The sequence below is a fragment of the Balaenoptera physalus genome, assembly GCF_965194825.1.
Source record: "Balaenoptera physalus genome assembly, chromosome: 19".
In the NCBI taxonomy this organism is placed as follows: Eukaryota; Metazoa; Chordata; class Mammalia; order Artiodactyla; family Balaenopteridae; genus Balaenoptera; species Balaenoptera physalus.
The window spans coordinates 6,791,141-6,811,155 of record NC_138900.1 but is presented as its reverse complement, the minus strand read 5'-3'; the positions used below and the strand labels follow the sequence as shown (position 1 = coordinate 6,811,155).

Genomic DNA, 20,015 nt, shown 5'->3' with positions numbered 1-20,015 from the left:
CACCCTCCCGTCCACGCCCATTCCAGCCAATTCCCGCTCTAGTCCTACTCATAACCACGCCTCATAACCCCGCCCCTACAACCGCCTCGCCTCTAAGCCCGCCCCCCGTCCAGCCTCAGGCTCCTTGACGGCATGCCCCAGCCTCGCCCAGCTTCTCATTCCTCTCTATCCTCTAGAGCAGCGGTCCCTAACCTTTTTGGCACCAGGGACCGGTTTCGTGGAAGACAAGTTTTCTACTGACCTGTGGCGGGCTGTGGGGTATGGTTCAGGCGGTAATGAGAGCCCCAGATGAAGCTTTGCTCGCTCGCTGTTCACCTCCTGTTGTGCCACCCGGTTCCTAACAGGCCACGGACTGGTGGGTCCACCGGCCAGAGGGTTAGGGACCGCTGCTATAGATGGCCTAAGACTCCGAGACCGCTCCGAGCCTCTCTTCTGGCCAAAGACGGGGAGGACACAATGAGTGTCATGAACACTCGTATCCTGAAGTACCTGGCAATTGGGTCTTGGACTTCGAGTGGGTCCCCCACAGACAGTCCCCACGAAGGAAGGCGGCGCCGCGGAGTGCGCAGCCCCTGTGCGATGCATGCCTCTGCGCCTGCGCAGACTCCCTAACTACATTGCCCAGGTCCCCGCGGGATTCCGGCTCCTCAGGGCGACGGTCCTCTGAGGGCAAAGGCGGAGGAAACCCTGGAGTTCCGGGGCGGCCTCCGCTTTGGGTACAGCGGTGTCAAAGGCTTCTATCTTCCGTAGGCGGAGTGGAGAAGGAGAAGGTGGTTACACAGTTTGTTTCCTCTCGACCAATCACAGGCTGCGTTCTGAAAGCTAACCACCGCGCGTCCGTTGTCAGGGCAACCGTCAATCCCGGAAGCCTGTCTCCATGGCAACTGTCTAAGCACTGACGCTAGGCGAGGGGCCCTCTTTATTTATTTTATAAAATAAATAAATTTATTTATTTATTTTTGGTTGCATTGGGTCTTCGTTGCTGCGCAGGCTTTCTCTAGTTGCGGCGAGTGGAGGCTACTCTTCCTTGCGGTGCGCGGGCTTCTCATTGCGGTGGCTTCTCTTGTTGCAGAGCTTGGGCTCTAGGCGTGTGGGCTGCAGTAGTTGTGGCACGCGGACTCAGTAGTTGTGGCTCGCGGGCTCTAGAGCGCAGGCTCAGTAGTTGTTGCGCACGGGCTCCGCGGCATGTGGGATCTTCCCAGACCAGGGCTCGAACCCGTGTCCCCTGCATTGGCAGGCAGATTCTTAACCACTGCACCATCAGGGAAGTCCCAAGGGGTCCTCTTTAAAGGCGTTTCTAAGTAGTAGGGATGCTCAACAAAACAGCGTGCTTTGCTCATAAAACTTAATGAAAAACGTGTTACAGCACAAAGAAGGGAGAAAAACTGGGTAGGGCGGGACTGAAAGAGTTGATGTGAGGAAGGTTTCTCAGGGGAGGGGTGTTGAATAAGGCTTTGAGGGATGTGTAGGAGAGCGCCAGGAAGAGAAAAAAGAAAAATGCTATCTTTATTTATATATCTGGTCAAAATTTAAAGCTGTATGATATACTATCTTGAGGGAGTGGGGAAACTAACATTCTCTTACCGTGCAAGTGGGGATGGGAATGGCTCAGCTTTCAAATAAATCAGTCAATCAGTCGGTGACTATTTTCTGAGAACCTACCATGTTCCAGGCAGTGCTCTAGGCGCTGGAGATATAGTGGTGACAGACACAAAGGACCTGCCTTCAGGGAGTCAGAGCAGGCAGTAAATAGGGGACCTATAGTAGGAAATTATGATAAGTACCATGAAGTAAACAGGGAAGGGGCGGGGATAGGAATGAAAAGGTGATCAGGCAATACAATTATTTGAGAAGATAATTGTGAAATAAAAACCCTATAAATCTCAAGTGAATTGTAGGGAAATATTAATGTATAGCAGGTGGAGCTTGCCTTACCTGTAGATTTCTTCTTCCTAGTGTTTGTGAGGTTGAGTTGGGGTTTTCTCTTACTTGCCACTGAAGGCATCCTGAAGCACTAGGATAAACAAGATGAATGTCTTGTTTTGGTCCTTTTGGCTACTTGAGCTAGTAAACTGTCTTTCTTGTTTGAACTCTTTTAAGTTTTCTGTTATTTGAAACCTAAAACATCTTTTGTAATATAGCTTATTATTCTCATTTAAAATATGAAGAAACTGGATCAGACAGCAAGGCAATGGCAAAGGCAAGATTCAAAATTAGGTTCTCTTAGACTAAGAATTCAATTATTCTACGTCAGTATGTTAGTACAGGAGAGGTGAATCTTCGAGAAGGGAGTGGACCAAGTGTGCTGAGAAAGTTACATATATGGTGGCATATATTAGGATGAGTGATTTAAATATGCTACACTGCTGGCTTTGAGGATGAAGGGGCCACAAGCCAAGGAATGCAGGTGGCCTCTAGGAACTGAAATTTTATACCATAAGCCATAAAAATGCAGAAGGAATAAATATTTACTTGTTAAAAAATCGTAACAGTACTAGAATAAAATATAGGAGGACTTTCTTCATAATCCCGGGGGGTGAGGCAGGCTTTTCTTAGTGTGAAGCTGGTCCAAGAACTATAAAAGAAAATACAGATAGAGTTGAATACCTACAAAGTTTAAAATTCTGTATAGCAAGATACACCATAAACAAAACTGAAAGAGAAATAATAAACTGGCAGAAAATATTAGTAATGTATATACCAAAGAGTTAGTATATGTAATACATAGACTTGCTCCTATAAATCAATACAAAAAGGCAGCCCAATTAAAAATGGGCAAAATATACAAATAAGCAATTTGAAGAAGGCAAAACATCAAAAAAGGCATAAGAAGATCATTAATCTCCCTACCAATAGGACATTTTTACTTATTAGATGAGAAATGTTAAAAATAATAAAAGACTAATACAGTATTTGTGAAGGAAGTGGAGGAGAAAAATAGGCACTCATGTACACTTTCAGGAGTTGTGTAAATTGGGTCATCCTTTTTTGGAGGATTATTTAGCAATAACTATCAAAATTTTAAACATGGACATTCTATGATCCCACAAGCTTACTTCTAGGAATTCATCTTATGGAGATAATTTGCACAAGTGTCAAATAATATATGTCCAATGATGGAAAAGAAAATAAAACAACCCAAATGCCCATTAATAGAATTTGGTTAAGTAAATTCAAGAAACTCTAGCATGAACTATTATGCAGCTGTTAAAAGTGGCAAATGATGATACATATATATATATACATATATACATGTGTACATATTTTTGTACAATATGTACTATATATATATTTTGGATTGTCATGGGAAAATATTCATATTATATCAAGTGAAAAAAGTCACTTTTAAAATCACGTCTGTGATTATGCCATATAAATAATATTTTATGTACATATATATTTCATACCAACAGAAAGGGAGAAACAACAGAAAGCAGTCTGGAATCTTTGAAAAGAGTCTAGAATCTTTGGAATGAAGATTTATAGAGAGCCATAGTGTTCTTCATTTTTGTGTTGTTTGAATTATTCACAATAAACGAGTATTTCGTCAACCATGAAGGAAGTCACAGGAGATAAGAAGAAATACCTGAGCAAAGACTTTTTTTTTTTTAATGTCTGAAACATTTATATTAACATATTTCCATACATATTTCCATACAAATACAAATATAAGATTTTTAGAAATTTCATGTAATGTCTGAAACATTTATATTAACATATTTCCATACATATTTCCATACAAATACAAATATAAGATTTTTAGAAATTTCATGTAATGTCTGAAACATTTATATTAACATATTTCCATACAAATAACCCAATGAAAGTTTAGTATTAGTTGTTTTGTTTGTTTTTGTATACTGCAGGTTCTTATTAGGCATCAATTTTATACACATCAGTGTATACATGTCAATCCCAATCGCCCAATTCAGCACACCACCATCCCCACCTCACTGCAGTTTTCCCCCCTTGGTGTCCATATGTCCATTCTCTACATCTGTGTCTCAACTTCTGCCCTGCAAACTGGCTCATCTGTACCATTTTTCTAGGTTCCACATACATGCATTAATATACGATATTTGTTTTTCTCTTTCTGACTTACTTCACTCTGTATGACAGTCTCTAGATCCATCCACGTCTCAACAAATGACTCAATTTCATTCCTTTTTATGGCTGAGTAATATTCCATTGTATATATGTACCACAACTTCTTTATCCATTCGTCTGTTGATGGGCATTTAGGTTGCTTCCATGACCTGGCTATTGTAAATAGTGCTGCAATGAACATTCGGGTGCATGTGTCTTTTTGAATTACGGTTTTCTCTGGGTATATGCCCAGTAGTGGGATTGCTGGGTCATATGGTAATTCTATTTTTAGTTTTTTAAGGAACCTCCATATTGTTCTCCATAGTGGCTGTATCAATTTACATTCCCACCAACAGTGCAAGAGGGTTCCCTTTTCTCCACATCCTCTCCAGCATTTGTTGTTTGTAGATTTTCTGATGATGCCCATTCTAACAGGAGTGAGGTGATACCTCATTGTAGTTTTGATTTGCATTTCTCTAATAATTAGTGATGTTGAGCATCTTTTCATGTGCTTCATGGCCGTCTGTATGTCTTCTTTGGAGAAATGTCTATTTAGGTTTTCTGCCCATTTTTGGATTGGGTTGTTTGTTTCTTTGATATTGAGCTGAATGAGCTGTTTATATATTTTGGAGATAAATCCTTTGTCCGTTGATTCATTTGCAAATATTTTCTCCCATTCTGAGGGTTGTCTTTTCGTCTTGTTTATGGTTTCCTTTGCTGTGCAAAAGCTTTGAAGTTTCATTAGGTCCCACTTGTTTATTTTTGTTTTTATTTCCATTACTCTAGGAGGTGGATCAAAAAAGATCTTGCTGTGATTTATGTCAAAGAGTGTTCTTCCTATGTTTTCCTCTAAGAGTTTTATAGTGTCCAGTCTTATATTTAGGTCTCTAATCCATTTTGAGTTTATTTTTGTGTATGGTGTTAGGGAGTATTCTAATTTCATTCTTTTACATGTAGCTGTCCAGTTTTCCCAGCACCACTTATTGAAGAGACTGTCTTTTCTCCATTGTATATGTTTGCCTCCTTTGTCATAGATTAGTTGACCATAGGTGCGTGGGTTAATCTCTGGGCTTTCTATCTTGTTCCATTGATCTATGTTTCTGTTTTTGTGCCAGTACCATATTGTCTTGATTACTGTAGCTTTGTAGTATAGTCTGAAGTCAGGGAGTCTGATTCCTCCAGCTCCATTTTTTTGCCTCAAGACTGCTTTGGCTATTCGGGGTCTTTTGTGTCTCCATACAAATTTTAAGATGATTTGTTCTAGCTCTGTAAAAAATGCCATTGGTAATTTGATAGGGATTGCATTGAATCTGTAGATTGCTTTGGGTAGTATACTCATTTTCACAATGTTGATTCTTCCAATCCAAGAACATGGTATATCTCTCCATCTGTTGGTATCATCTTTAATTTCTTTCATCAGTGTCTTATAGTTTTCTGCATACAGGTCTTTTGTCTCCCTAGGTAGGTTTATTCCTAGGTATTTTATTCTTTTTGTTGCAATGGTAAATGGGAGTGTTTCCATAATTTCTCTTTCAGATTTTTCATCATTAGTGTATAGGAATGCAAGAGATTTCTGTGCATTAATTTTGTATCCTGCAACTTTACCATATTCATTAATTAGCTCTAGCAGTTTTCTGGTGGCAGTTTTAGGATTCTCTATGTATAGTATCATGTCATCCGCAAACAGTGACAGTTTTACTTCCTCTTTTCCAATTTGTATTCCTTTTATTTCTTTTTCTTCTCTGATTGCCGTGGCTAGGACTTCCAAAACTATGTTGAATAATAGTGGTGAGAGTGGACATCCTTGTCTCGTTCCTGATCTTAGAGGAAATGCTTTCAGTTTTTCACCATTGAGAATGATGTTTGCTGTGGGTTTGTCATATATGGCCTTTATTATGTTGAGGTAGGTTCCCTCTATGCCCACTTTCTGCAGAGTGTTTATCAGAAATGGGTGTTGAATTTTGTCAAAAGCTTTTTCTGCATCTATTGAGATGATCATATGGTTTTTATTCCTCAATTTGTTAATATGGTGTATCACATTGATTGATTTGCGTATATTGAAGAATCCTTGCATCCCTGGGATAAATCCCACTTGATCGTGGTGTATGATCCTTTTAATGTGTTGTTGGATTCTGTTTGCTAGTATTTTGTTGAGGATTTTTGCATCTATATTCATCAGTGATATTGGTCTGTAATTTTCTTTTTTTGTAGTGTCTTTGTCTGGTTTTGGTATCAGGGTGATGGTGGCCTCATAGAATGAGTTTGGGAGTGTCCCTTCCTCTGCAATTTTTTGGAAGAGCTTGAGAAGGATGGGTGTTAGCTCTTCTCTAAATGTTTGATAGAATTCACCTGTGAAGCCATCTGGTCCTGGACTTTTGTTTGTTGGAAGATTTTTAATCACAGTTTCAATTTCATTACTTGTGATTGGTCTGTTCATATTTTCTGTTTCTTCCTGATTCAGTCTTGGAAGGTTATACCTTTCTAAGAATTTGTCCATTTCTTCCAGGTTGTCCATTTTATTGGCATAAAGTTGCTTGTAGTAGTCTCTTAGGATGTTTTGTATTTCTGCGGTGTCTGTTGTAACTTCTCCTTTTTCATTTCTGATTTTATTGATTTGAGTCCTCTCCCTCTTTTTCTTGATGAGTCTGGCTAATGGCTTATCAATTTTGTTTATCTTCTCAAAGAACCAACTTTTAGTTTTATTGATCTTTGCTATTGTTTTCTTTGTTTCTATTTCATTTATTTCTGCTCTGATCTTTATGATTTCTTTCCTTCTGCTAACTTTGGGTTTTGTTTGTTCTTCTTTCTCTAGTTTCTTTAGGTGTAAGGTTAGATTGTTCACTTGAGATTTTTCTTGTTTCTTTAGGTAGGCTTGTATAGCTATAAACTTCCCTCTTAGAACCGCTTTTGCTGCATCCCATAGGTTTTGGGTCGTCGTGTTTTCATTGTCATTTGTCTCTAGGTATTTTTTTATTTCCTCTTTGATTTCTTCAGTGATCTCTTGGTTATTTAGTAACGTATTGTTTAGCCTCCATGTGTTTGTCTTTTTTACGTTTTTTTCCCTGTAATTCATTTCTAATCTCATAGCGTTGTGGTCAGAAAAGATGCTTGGTATGATTTCAATTTTCTTAAATTTACTGAGGCTTGATTTGTGACCAAGATGTGATCTATCCTGGAGAATGTTCCATGCGCACTTGAGAAGAACGTGTAATCTGCTGTTTTTGGATGGAATGTCCTATATATATCAATTAAATCTATCTGGTCTATTGTGTCATTTAAAGCTTCTGTTTCCTTATTTATTTTCATTTTGGATGATCTGTCCATTGGTGTAAGTGAAGTGTTAAAGTCCCCCACTATTATTGTGTTACTGTCGATTTCCTCTTTTATAGCTGTTAGCAGTTGCCTTATGTATTGAGGTGCTCCTATGTTGGGTGCATATATATTTATAATTGTTATATGTTCTTCTTGGATTGATCCCTGGATCATTATGTAGTGTCCTTCCTTGTCTCTTGTAACATTCTTTGTTTTAAAGTCTATTTTATCTGATATGAGTATAGCTACTCCAGCTTTCTTTTGATTTCCATTTGCATGGAATATCTTTTTCCATCCCCTCACTTTCAGTCTGTATGTGTCCCTAGGTCTAAAGTGGGTCTCTTGTAGACAGCATATATATGGGTCTTGTTTTTGTATCCATTCAGCCAGTCTATGTCTTTTGGTTGGGGCATTTAATCCATTCACGTTTAAGGTAATTATCGATATGTATGTTCCTATGACCATTTTCTCAATTGTTTTGGGTTTGTTTTTGTAGGTCCTTTTCTTCTCTTGTGTTTCCCACTTAGAGAAGTTCCTTTAGCATTTGTTGTAGAGCTGGTTTGGTGGTGCTGAATTCTCGTAGCTTTTGCTTGTCTGTAAAGCTTTTGATTTCTCCATCAAATCTAAATGAGATCCTTGCCGGGTAGAGTAATCTTGGTTGTAGGTTCTTCCCTTTCATCACTTTAGGTATATCATGCCACTCCCTTCTGGCTTGCAGAGTTTCTGCTGAGAAATCAGCTGTTAACCTTATGGGAGTTCCCTTGTATGTTATTTGTCGTTTTTCCCTTGCTGCTTTCAATAATTTTTCTTTGTCTTTAATTATTGCCACTTTAATTACTATGTGTCTCGGCGTGTTTCTCCTTGGGTTTATTCTGTATGGGACTCTCTGCGCTTCCTGGACTTGGGTGGCTATTTCCTTTCCCATGTTAGGGAAGTTTTCGACTATAATCTCTTCAAATATTTTCTCGGGTCCTTTCTCTCTCTCTTCTCCTTCTGGGACCCCTATAATGCGAATGTTGTTGCGTTTAATGTTGTCCCAGAGGTCTCTTAGGCTGTCTTCATTTCTTTTCATTCTTTTTTCTTTAGTCTGTTCCGCAGCAGTGAATTCCACCATTCTGTCTTCCAGGTCACTTATCCGTTCTTCTGCCTCAGTTATTCTGCTATTGATTCCTTCTAGTGTAGTTTTCATTTCAGTTATTGTATTGGTCATCTCTGTTTGTTTGTTCTTTAATTCTTCTAGGTCTTTGTTAATCATTTCTTGCATCTTCTCAATCTTTGCCTCCATTCTTATTCCGAGGTCCTGGATCATCTTCACTATCATTATTCTGAATTCTTTTTCTGGAAGGTTGCCTATCTCCACTTCATTTAGTTGTTTTTCTGGGTTTTTTTCTTGTTCCTTCATCTGGTACATAGCCCTCTGCCTTTTCATCTTCTCTATCGTTCTGTAACTGTGGTTTTTGGTCCACAGGCTGCAGGATTGTAGTTTTTCTTGCTTCTGTTGTCTGCCCTCTGGTGGTTGAGGCTATCTAAGAGGCTTGATGGGAGGCTCTGGTGGTGGGTAGAGCTGACTGTTGCTGTGGCGGTCAGAGCCTGAGCAAAGACTTTTAAACATGGTAACTACCAGTGATGATGTTGGTGAGATGCAGTCCCATCCACTGCCAATCAGATGCAGAAATTTCAGGAAGCCATTAGCTACGTGCACGGGGTCATTAAAATGTTCTCTCTTTGACCCCACAGACTCCCTGCCAGGATTTTACTTGGGAACTGGTGGGGTGCTCAGCCTAAGACTTCAGCAGAAGGGATGTTTATAAAAGTCAAAAACTGGGCTTCCCTGGTGGCGCAGTGGTTGAGAATCTGCCTGCCAATGCAGGGGACACGGGTTCGAGTCCTGGTCTGGGAAGATCCCACATGCCGCGGAGCAACTAGGCCCGTGAGCCACAATTACTAAGCCTGCGCGTCTGGAGCCTGTGCTCCGCAACAAGAGAGGCCGCGATAGTGAGAGGCCCTCGCACCGTGATGAAGAGTGGCCCCCGCATGCCGCAACTAGAGAAAGCCCTCGCACAGAAACGAAGACCCAACACAGCCAAAAATAAATAAATAAATAAATAAATAAATAAATAAAAAATAAAAATAAAGGAATTCCTAAAAAAAAAAAAAAAGTCAAAAACTGGAAGCAACCAAAATATCCAACAGGGGAAGGGCTACTACTAAACACAAGCTATGCAAAGCCCCCAAACATCAAGTTGTTAAAGATTATTTAATGATGTGGGTATTTAATGATATCAGTAAATCATACTTAATGATAGGGGCCTGTGATATAAAGTTAAGTAAACATAGAAGTATGCTAAACTGTATATTAACTATGTCCCAGATTTATTAAAGCGTTATAATACTGTGATTAAGTTTTAAAAATAGCAGAAGTATACCAAAATGTTATCCCTGGGTAGCACTGGACTTTGTGTAAAATCTTCTGGATTTCTTCGATCTTGTAAATTTTTAATAAAAAGCATGTATTGGTTTTTATAATAAGATAATAAACATTATTTTAAGAAGGAAATGTTATATGTGGAATGTGTTCAATCCCAATAGAAGTTCAGCGCATAGCTCCTGGAGCTTTACTACTTGAACTTGAGTTCAGGCTCCATGACCTCATAGCTGTGGGGCTTTGTCTACATCATCAGCACGCCTCGGTGTCCTCATCTGTGAAATCGGATAATACAGCCCTGAACATATGTGGCTGTTTGAAGAATGAAAGGAGTTCACACGTACCAAGGACTTAGCACAAAATTGGCACACAGTAAGTTACTGAAATCACTAGCCATTTTATATGTTTGACATGGGAAAACATTATATGATTGATGTTCAGTGCTGGTTATAATGTAACAGAACTGTAGTCCTCACTTCCCAGCTTGCTCCAGGTAGATTAGGTCCAGCCCCTTTAGAAAGCAATTTAACAATATGTTCCAGGAACCAAGAAAATGGTTAGAGTCTTGATTCTGTTATTCCCATCCTGGGAATTTGACTTAGAGAAATAATCCCCCCAAAAGGAGAGAGGAAGTTAGCATGGAAATGCTCATTATTACATGATTCATAATTGGGAAAATTGGTGAATAACCTGTGTCAATCGGGGGCTTAGAGCAAAGTCTAAATGGGGGCATGGATTTGTAGATTATTCTATGCCCACCAGTGAAACATCATTAGCCCTAATAATGATAAGGATGGAGTTTACGTGGTGACAAAGGACAATGTCATGGTATAATGAGGGCAAAACAGAGAAGCCAAAATTGTTTCTGATTACAATTAAATAAAGTAACACTTATTTTAAAATGATATTCAGAAGGAAAGATGAAAAAAATCAAAACAACCTGACTTCTGAGGGTGGCCAAGTTGTAGGTGAGTATATAGCTTTTTGATTTATGATCCAAAATTTTCAACATTAAAATATATGGATATGGAATACAGAGTGAAACGAAACCAGAAAGACATACACCCAAAAATGACTAGTGGGTCTCTTTGGGCTGTGGGATTATGGGGAATTGGTATTTTAGTTCATACTTCTCTACACTTTTCAAATTATCCTTTACAATAAGCTTATCTTATTCTACTTAAAAAATTTTCCTGTTATAAAAGTGTATGTATTATTTTTCTAATAGAAAATACTGTTTCAAAAATATGAGGAAATAAAAACCTCCTTTTGGGCATGAATAAAATCAGAAAATGATGTCTAACAGGGCAATTACTTTGTAAAGCAGAATCCCTGGAAGTGGAAAAGACAGAAACAATAGGACATAAAAAATGGCTGGAAATATGTGAAACATATTCCATGTTTAAGCCAACTGCAGATTTTTCAGTGAAATTTGTAGCTTAAAGTTTTAAAGGAAACTAAAATCGCCTGGCATTTATCTTTAGTTACATATATTTGTGACTTTTACTCTAACAGATGAATCTTTCCAGCTGTGTTTGTTTTTTCTTGAATTTCCAGGCTCCAATTTAACACATAATGACTAAATTTAAAAAGCTCAGAGAGACCTTATTAAAGATTCCAGATGAAGTTGCATCCTATGTAGACCACCCCATACCTACCACCATCCAGGGACATTGTAGGGTTGAGAGATGGTGGGGAAGCTTAGATTTTAGGGGGGAGCCCTTTAAATGATCAGAAGCTGTCTCCGCTGGTGATAAACAGTGCCATCTTCCTTCTAGGAGGCAAAAAAGGAAGCAACTCTCTCAATATATAGTGTTACAGCTCCTCTCTGGGAAGAAGCTTCTACTGTTGATGAAGGCTGAACGGAACCCAGCAGCAGAATCACCAGTTTGTTTCATTCTCAGGCTCTCTAGTCAGCATGAGTTCTCTGATGATCACTAAGCTGCATGTTCCAAGCAAAGGCTTTCTCAAAATTACCGCAGACGTAGCCGTCGTGCACAGTGTGAAGTCTCTGATGTTCGGCCAGGTGTGAACCCCAGCTGAAATCCTCTCCGCATTCTTTACACGCATAGCGCTTGCCACCCATATGAACTTTCTGGTGTTGAATGAGGTGTGAAATCTGGGCATAGGTTTTCCCACAGTTCTTACATTTGTAGGGCCTCTCCCCGGTATGAATCCTCTGATGCTGAATAAGGTGGATACTTTGATTGAAGGCTTTTCCGCATTCCTTACAGGTGTAGGGTTTTTCGCCGGTGTGAATCCTCTGATGTTGAATTAGGGATGAGTTGTGACTGAATGTTTTCCCACACTCCTTACACTTATAGGGTTTCTCGCCCGTGTGGATCTTCTGATGCTCGATGAGATGGGCGCTCCGGCTGAAGGCTTTCCCACACTCACCGCACTCATAAGGTTTCTCTCCAGTGTGAGTCCTCTGGTGTTGGATGAGGTGGGAAATCTGGGTGTAGGCTCTCCCGCAAACTGTACACTCATAGGGCTTCTCCCCGGTGTGAATTCTCTGGTGGCGCATAAGCGAGGAGTTCTGGCTGAAGGTTTTCCCGCATTCGTTACACTTGTAGGGTTTCTCACCAGTGTGGATCGTCTGGTGTTGAGTAAAGGAGGAGGTGTGACCGAAAGCCTTTCCACACTCATTACATATATAGGGTTTCTCCCCCACGTGAACGCTCTGGTGCCTCATGAGGTGGGAGATCTGCGTGTAAGCCTTCCCGCACTCATGACACTCATAGGGCTTCTCACCAGTATGAATTCTCTGATGCTGAGTCAGGGACGAACTGTGGCTGAAGGCTTTGCCACACTCGGGGCACTCGTAAGGTTTCTCTCCAGTGTGGACTCGCTGGTGCTGGGTCAGTGACGAGCTGTGGCTGAAGGTTTTCCCACACTCGTTACACTTGTAGGGTTTCTCACCAGTGTGGATTGTCTGGTGCTGAGTCAGGGAGGAGGTGTGACAGAAAGCCTTGCCACACTCACTGCATTTGTAGGGCTTCTCCCCTGTGTGGATTTTCTGGTGGCGGGTGAGGTGGGACACCTGGGAGTAGAACTTCCCACACTGGTTGCATTTATAGGGTTTCTCCCCGGTATGGCATCGCTGGTGTTTGATGAGGGAGGAGCTCTGGGTGAAGGCTTTCCCACATTCCTTGCATTTGTAGGGTTTCTCTCCAGTGTGGATCCTCTGATGCTCGGTGAGTGATGAGCTCTGGGTAAAGGTCTTGCCGCATTCATTGCAGGCATAGGGCTTCTCTCCTGTGTGGATGATGTAGTGCTGGATGAAATATGAACTGTTGCTGAATGCTTTCCCGCACTCGTTACACTTGTAGGGCTTCTCTCCAGTGTGAATTCTCTGGTGTAGGACATAGTCCGAATGGTAGATGAAGGCTTTCCCACATTCCGTGCAGTTAAATGGTTTCCTTTGGTGTTTCAGGCTCTTTCTTGACCTGGTCCACTTCTGAGGATCCTCTCCCCCAGGCACTCTTTGCTTCCCAACGAAAGCTGAGGTCCGCCTGAAGTGTCTCAGCTCGCCATGGGTGTTTTCCTCGGGAGTAGCAAACAACCACCTCAAACGCCTCTCCTGCTTTCCCTGGTCTTCCAGTTGACGGCCGCATGTCCAGGAGTCCCCCAGCTTGGTGTCTCCAAGCACTGCCCTTAAAATGCCCTCCATCTTTCCCATTGGGGAAGCCACCTCTTCGGAAATACTCTTTTTTGGAAGTGTCTCCTGAGTAGTTTCAGAGCTTGTCTCCAAGTCTGAAAGAAATGGAAAATATGAACTTCATCTGTCCCAGGACAAAAGAAGCTGGTTATTTAGATCTGGCATTGTAATTTTTTTTTTTTTTTTTTTTTTGGCCGCGTGGCTTGTGGAATCTTAGTTCCCCAACCAGGGATTGAACCCGTGTCCCCTGCAGTGGAAGCGCAGGGTCCTAACCACTGGACCGCCAGGGAATTCCCTGACATTGTAATGTTAAAAAGAAAGATTTCAAAGTTTATATTGCTAGTTCTAAAGGCATGAGGTAGATAGATTCATGTTGTGACACAGAAGAATGGTCTCAGTATATTCTAAACATGCAAATAAATGAGTTGCAAAGCAGTTTATATGCACAGTGGTTTCTTAGCCATATGTGTAATACATTTTCACAAATCGATTAAAAAAAGAGAAACAATCTAATGAAATAGTGAAGCAGGAATGTGAATAGACATTTTGCAGAAGAAAAACAAGTGGCTGATAAATATGTGAAAAAGATGCTCAACATCAGTAATAGTCTAAAAAGTCAAATTTCTCAGATGCCATTTGACACTTTTTACATTGGAAAATATTAAAAATATCCAATGTTGGCAAACGAGCATGGTAGAAGCATTCTCACACTATGTTGGTGGACATGTGCAGGGAAAGAGTTAACACAGAAAGGTCCACTTTACTCAGTTTTTGTTTATCTCTGTAACCATGGCAATGACCCTTAGCTAAGCTCTGAGAATTGAACTCCTGGTAATTACTGGTTAATGATCTTTTTCGGTGTGCTCAAGACCATGGGTCAAAATGTACTAGGCTGTCAGCATTGTTTACTGTATAATTTGCTGGGATTTAAAAAAAAATCAATATTTTCTTGGCCACATGGCATGTGTGATCTTAGCTCCCCGAGCAGGGATTGAACCCGTGCCCCTTGCATTGGAAGCACGGAGTCTTAACCAGTGGACTGCCCGAGAAGTCCCAGCATTGTTTACTGTAAATGGAAGATTCATGATGCCCATCTGGTGCCTGATTTGGGTTCTTCACCACGGCTGGTCATGTAGCAGGTATGTGCTAATGATATTGAGCATCTTTTCATATGCTTACTGATCATTTGTCTATCTTTGAAGAAACGGCTATTGAGATCTTTGGCCCAGTTTTAACTGGATTATTTGTCTTTTTATAATTGAGTTGTAAGAAGGATCAGTCCCTTATCAGACATATAATTTACAAAATTTTTCTTGCTTTCTGTGGGTTGCCTTTTCATTTTCTTTATATTGTCTTTTGAAGCACAAAAGTTTTAAATTTTGATGATGTCCAATTTATTTTTTCTTTTCTTGTTTGTTCCTTTGATGTCATATCTAAGAAACCATTGCCTAATCCAATGACAACAGAATTATTTTCAAAATCCCGCAGAGCATTTAGTTGTTATGTCTCTGTTTGGAGTGATCCCACAACCATCCACTAGTTTGGTGATTTTTCTGGAAGGATCTACATGACTCAACAACAAGTTGTACGCACAGCTAAAATTTCTTACAGCAAAGTATATAACAAATATGTGTGTAGGTGAAGGTTAGAGAGATCATGTGCGGGCTTCCATGTCAGCCTTTCTCTGCAAGGGTCACTTGCACTTGGATGTGCTTTTCTCTACTGATGTGAACTTCGGAGACACATGGGAGAGGTCTTCACCCAGGGAAATCCACTTGAGTCTTAGAGTCCAGAGTTCTCTAATTCAGTCCCCAAAAGAAATTCAGTGAAGTGGGTACTATCAGTGTCCCCAGTCAATGTCCCCACTTTACAGATAAGCACCAAGAGCTTAAGTCACTTACCCAAAGTCACATGGCCTGACAGTGGCAGAGCTGGGATTTGAATTCAGAGAGTCTGGCTCCAGAGCCCACACTCTTAACTGCCACATGAACAAGTGCAGTAATAGCAGCTCAAGCAAGGAGCCGTGAAAGCACCGAGAAGGGGCAGGTCACTCAGCCTGGAAGTCAGGGAAGGCCTCCTGGAAGAGATGACCTGTAGCCTTGAGGATCATGAAGGTGTCTGCCAGGCAGACAAAGCAGGGAAGGGTGTTCCAGGCAGAGGGAACAGCATGTGCACAAGCCCAAAGGTGGGAACACACATTCAAGTTCAGGGAGGAACAGGCACTTCAGGGAGTGAGGTCAGGGCCTGGGGTACCAACATGGGTGGATGGTGATGAGAGATGAGGCCAGAGACAGAGTAGGCTGGATCACGCAGGGCCTTGAGTGCCAGGTGTGCAGCTAGGACTTTGTCTCAGGGGCACTGGGGAGACACAGGAGGGCTATGAGCAGGGGAGGGACGGGATCTGGGGCTGTGTGTGAGATGAACCAGAAGACTGGAGGCTGGGAGGCCAGGGAGGAGGCTGGGGTGAGGGTCCAGGTGAGGGTCGCTGAGGGCTGAGCCAGGGCTGTTGGCGGGGTGGGGTGGGGGGGACGGGCAAAGAGAGGGGGCAGGAGGGACAAGACTGGAGCCTGATGCGCTATGGTGAGTGAGGGGGTAGGAGGGGGTAAGTACTGGCCCCACAACAGGATGGACAAGTGACGGAAAAAAGGATGCTTCAGTTCCCTCCTCTGATGAGGTCACGGGCCAGTAGGGGCAGAAATCTGGCCTCTTCCTGTCCCCCAACACGTCAGGCCAGATCCCACTTCTGGGTCTCTTACACAAGTGATTTCCAATAAATAATCATAACGATAACCATTGTAGCCTCTTCTTTTTTTTTGGCCACGTTGCGCGGTTTGCGGGATCTTAGTTACCCGACCAGGGATTGAACCTGGGCCCACAGCAGTGAAAGCCCAGAGTCTGCCAGGGAACTCCCCATCATAGCCTATTCTGAGCAGGGGGTTCTGGGTGCCCTCTGTATGTATTAACTCACTTATTCTTCCCAACCCCAGGTGCTATTATTGACCCCATTTTGCAGATGAGGAAATTGAGGCACAGAGGAGCTAAATGACTTGCCTGAAGGTCACACAGCCAGGAAGCGATGGAGATGGGATTTGAACCCAGTACCCACAGTGATGGCCTGTATGGTACACTCCCTCACTCTCGAACGACCGTCACTGATCATGACAGATGGAGGGTAGGAAGACAGCTCGCACCTGCTGGACAGCCTCACCCACCTGAACAGGTAACTCGCCGGTCTTCTCTCCTCTCCATCCTGGGCTCTTCCCCCCGCTCCAGACAGGAGATCACGTCGGGTTTGGACTCAGGAAGCCCTGCCCCTGAAAAAGATGCGAGACTTGGCCATGGGTGCCGCAGTCACAGGGAGGCCTCGGGGCTGGGCCTCAAGCCCTGGGTCTGCAGGGGAGATGCATACATTGGACACCTAATGATTAGAAGATCTGCAAGACTCGTTTATTGAGTGCCTACTACATTCTAGAGAGAACCTGAGCCCTGACATCACTGTTTAAGGCTCCAGCTCTGTGTTCAAGTTGAGTGAAAAATACACATAGCATTTCAAAGACTTGATATGGAGAAAAAAGGAAACAATCTCACTAATAATTCATAGATTGATTATGATGTCAACATGTGCCTAAATGATCATATTTTGGCTAGGCTGGGTGCAACAAAATAGATTACTAAGATTCATCTCATCGGTTTCTTTTGACTTTTTCAGGCCTGCTGTCTTTGAGATCACTAATTCCTCTCTTCCTGCAGTGGGGGAATATCACGCTCCCAGGAACCTCAGCACGTGGCCTGATTTGGAAAGAGGGGCTTTGCAGATGTAAATGGTTAAGATGAGGTCCTACTGGATTCGGGTAGGCCCTAAATCCAATGACTGGTGTCCTTATAAGAAGAGGAGAGACACACAGACACATTTGGAGGGCAAAAGGCCAGGTTAAGATGGAGGCAAAGATTGGGGTGATGCGGGTACAGGGCAAAGAACACCAAGGATGCCGTGAGTCTTCAGACGCTGGAGAAAGCCAGGAAGGACTCTCCCCAGGAGTCTTCAGAAGGATCCCGGCCCTGCTTGCACCTTGATTTTGCACACCTGGCCTCCTGAACTGTGAGAGAATACATTTCTGCTGTTGTGAGCCCCGAGGTTTGTGATAATTTGGTACAGCCGCCCTAGGAAACAAACATACTTCCTAATGATCATTCCTGTGAGCAAACATGCTGAAAAATCGCTCCCACCTTAAATGGAGAAGTGGGAGGAGGAAGAGAATGGAAGGGGATAACATTGAGGAGGTTGGCAGGGGCCAGGTCACATAAGGGTATGAAGGAGTGGGTACAGGCCACGCCCAGGACTGGCCTGGTGACTGGATGGGCGGAAACTGTCCCTGAGATGCGGGAACTGGAGAAGGAGTGGGTCCAGGGGGATATGGTGAGCTCAGTGGGGACAGGGAACATGGGGGCCGGGATCTCCCCAGGGAGTCATTCTGCAGGCCACCAGCTGCACAGATTGAAGCTCAGGGGACAGACTGAAGGGACTTCATCTGCATGTGCAGATTGTGCAGAAAAGGGTTTAACACAGCAGGCTGACTGCTCTCCTTGGCAAGGCCTGCTTGCAAGGTTGCCCTTGCTGGCATCTGGGAACCTGGGTTTCAGGAGGGTTCCAGAACTCTCTAACTGATAAGAGGGGCTCCTTGTGCCTGAACTGTTTGTTCAAAACAATGTGGTTTCTCTCCTGGGCATATATCCAGAGAAAACTCTAATTCAAAAAGATACACGCATACCCTACTATGTATAAAATAGATAACTAATGAGAACCTATTGTTTAGCACAGGGAACTCTACCCAGTGCTCTGTGGTGACCTAAATGGGAAGGAAATCTAAAAAAGAGTAGATGTATGTATACGTATAACTGATTCACTTTGTTGTACAGCAGAAACTAACACAACATTGTAAAGCAATTACACTCCAATAAAAATAAAAAAAAAAAAAGATGCACCTGTATGTGCATAGCAGCACTATTCACAATAGCCAAGACGTGGAAGCAACCTAAGTGTCCATCAATAGATGAATGGATAAAGAAGATGCGGTACATATATACAATGGAATACTACTCGGCCATAAAAAAGAATGAAATAATGCCATCTGCAGCAACATGGATGGACCTAGAGTTTTTCATACTAAGCGAAGTAAGTCAGAAAGAGAAAGACAAATACCATATGATATCACTTATATGTGGAATCTAAAATATGACACAAATCAACATATCTATGAAACAGAAACAGACTCACAGACATAGAGAACAGACTTGTGGTTGCCAAGGGGGAGGGGTGGGCAAGGGAAGGATTGGGAGTTTGGGATTAGCAGAGGCGAACTATTATATATAGGATGGATAAACAAGGTCCTACTGTATAGCACAGGGAAATATATTCAATAATATATTTATATCCTGTGATAAATCATAATGGAAAGGAACATGAAAAAGAATATATATGTATGTATACCTGAGTTACTTTGCTATACAAAAGAAATTAACACAACATTGTAAATCAACTATACTTCAATAAAATTTAAAAAAAAAAGAAGAGGGCAGGGGCACAGGCTGAAGATTCTGTGGGACAGGCAGAGGACTTGGGGCCCTCGGGGGTGCTGGGACTCTGGGAGAAGCCAGCGGAGAGACAGAGAGATGGACAGGGGCCGCCCAGGAGGGTCCAGTGAGAGGAGCAGAGAGGACCCCTGTGAATGCCCACAGTTAAGCAGTGAGTGGGCACGGAGGAGATGAGGGCTGAAGGGGGCATCCTGACTCTTCCTGGGAGGGCAGGGGGCAGGGCCTCACCCAGCGAGAGAAGGTTCTGGTAGTTCTCCAGCATCACATCCCGATACAGCTCTCTCTGGCCAGGCCCCAGCTGGCCCCACTCCTCCAGGGTGAAGTCCACAGCCACGTCTTTGAAGGTCACCAATTCCTGCAAGGGCCAATTTTATATCATGGACAGGCACGTCTTTCCAGAACTCTGGGGTGGGACAGGTCATGGGTCAAGAGCCTACCACTTGTTCCCTGCGCTGGAACGTTCTGACTTGGCAGATTTGGGACGACTGAATTAAACCGGCCCATGGGAATGTAAAAAGTCTAGGTAGGGCAGCTGTTAGCCCACAGGCACCTTGGTAGAAAGTAGAACAAGCCCCACCCCCGCATTCACATGACTCTTTACTGCCATCTGTCAGAAAATTGTTATAATACACCAATTATTTCTAGCATGTGACAGTTGACTGCCATCTGCGTGTAAATTGCTATAATCAATATACCGATGTAGGAGGTGGCAGATGCAAATCATGCCACTGAGATGAGGCACCCTTGTGCAGTACGTAACCTACACACCTGTACATGAAGCCCTGAGAAACACTTTTAAAAAACTAGCGGACTTCCCCGGTGGTCCAGTGGTTAAGACTCCACTTTTCCAGTGCAGGGGGGCACAGGTTCAATCCCTAGTTGGGGAAGTTCTGCATGCTGTGCGGCGCAGCCATAAAAAAAAAAAACTACCAAGTCATT

General features: G+C 42.6%; 2 protein-coding genes across 9 annotated transcripts in view; both read right to left on the bottom strand.

Annotated features, from left to right (window-relative positions):
* The window catches only part of VRK3 (VRK serine/threonine kinase 3), a 66,694-nt gene extending 66,094 nt beyond the window's left edge, over positions 1-600 (bottom strand). For all 5 annotated transcript variants that reach the window (XM_082435927.1, XM_082435918.1, XM_082435930.1 and 2 more), the window contains exon 1: positions 242-600. In XM_082435927.1, the coding sequence (XP_082292053.1) occupies positions 242-585 (344 nt within the window). In that variant the 5' untranslated portion in view covers positions 586-600. The remainder of the gene's footprint in view (positions 1-241) is intronic.
* A 338-nt stretch (positions 601-938) lies between these two features.
* LOC309647978 (uncharacterized protein) overlaps positions 939-20,015 on the bottom strand; it is a 31,336-nt gene continuing 12,259 nt past the window's right edge. For 2 of the 4 annotated variants that reach the window (XM_082435906.1, XM_082435909.1), the window contains exons 3-6: positions 19,305-19,431; positions 16,697-16,798; positions 11,482-13,579; positions 939-2,575 (exon numbers count right to left, since the gene is read on the bottom strand). In XM_082435906.1, coding sequence (XP_082292032.1) covers positions 11,733-13,579; positions 16,697-16,798; positions 19,305-19,431 — 2,076 coding nt within the window. In that variant the 3' untranslated portion in view covers positions 939-2,575; positions 11,482-11,732. The other 2 variants (XM_082435908.1, XM_082435907.1) reach the window with 2 other exon arrangements.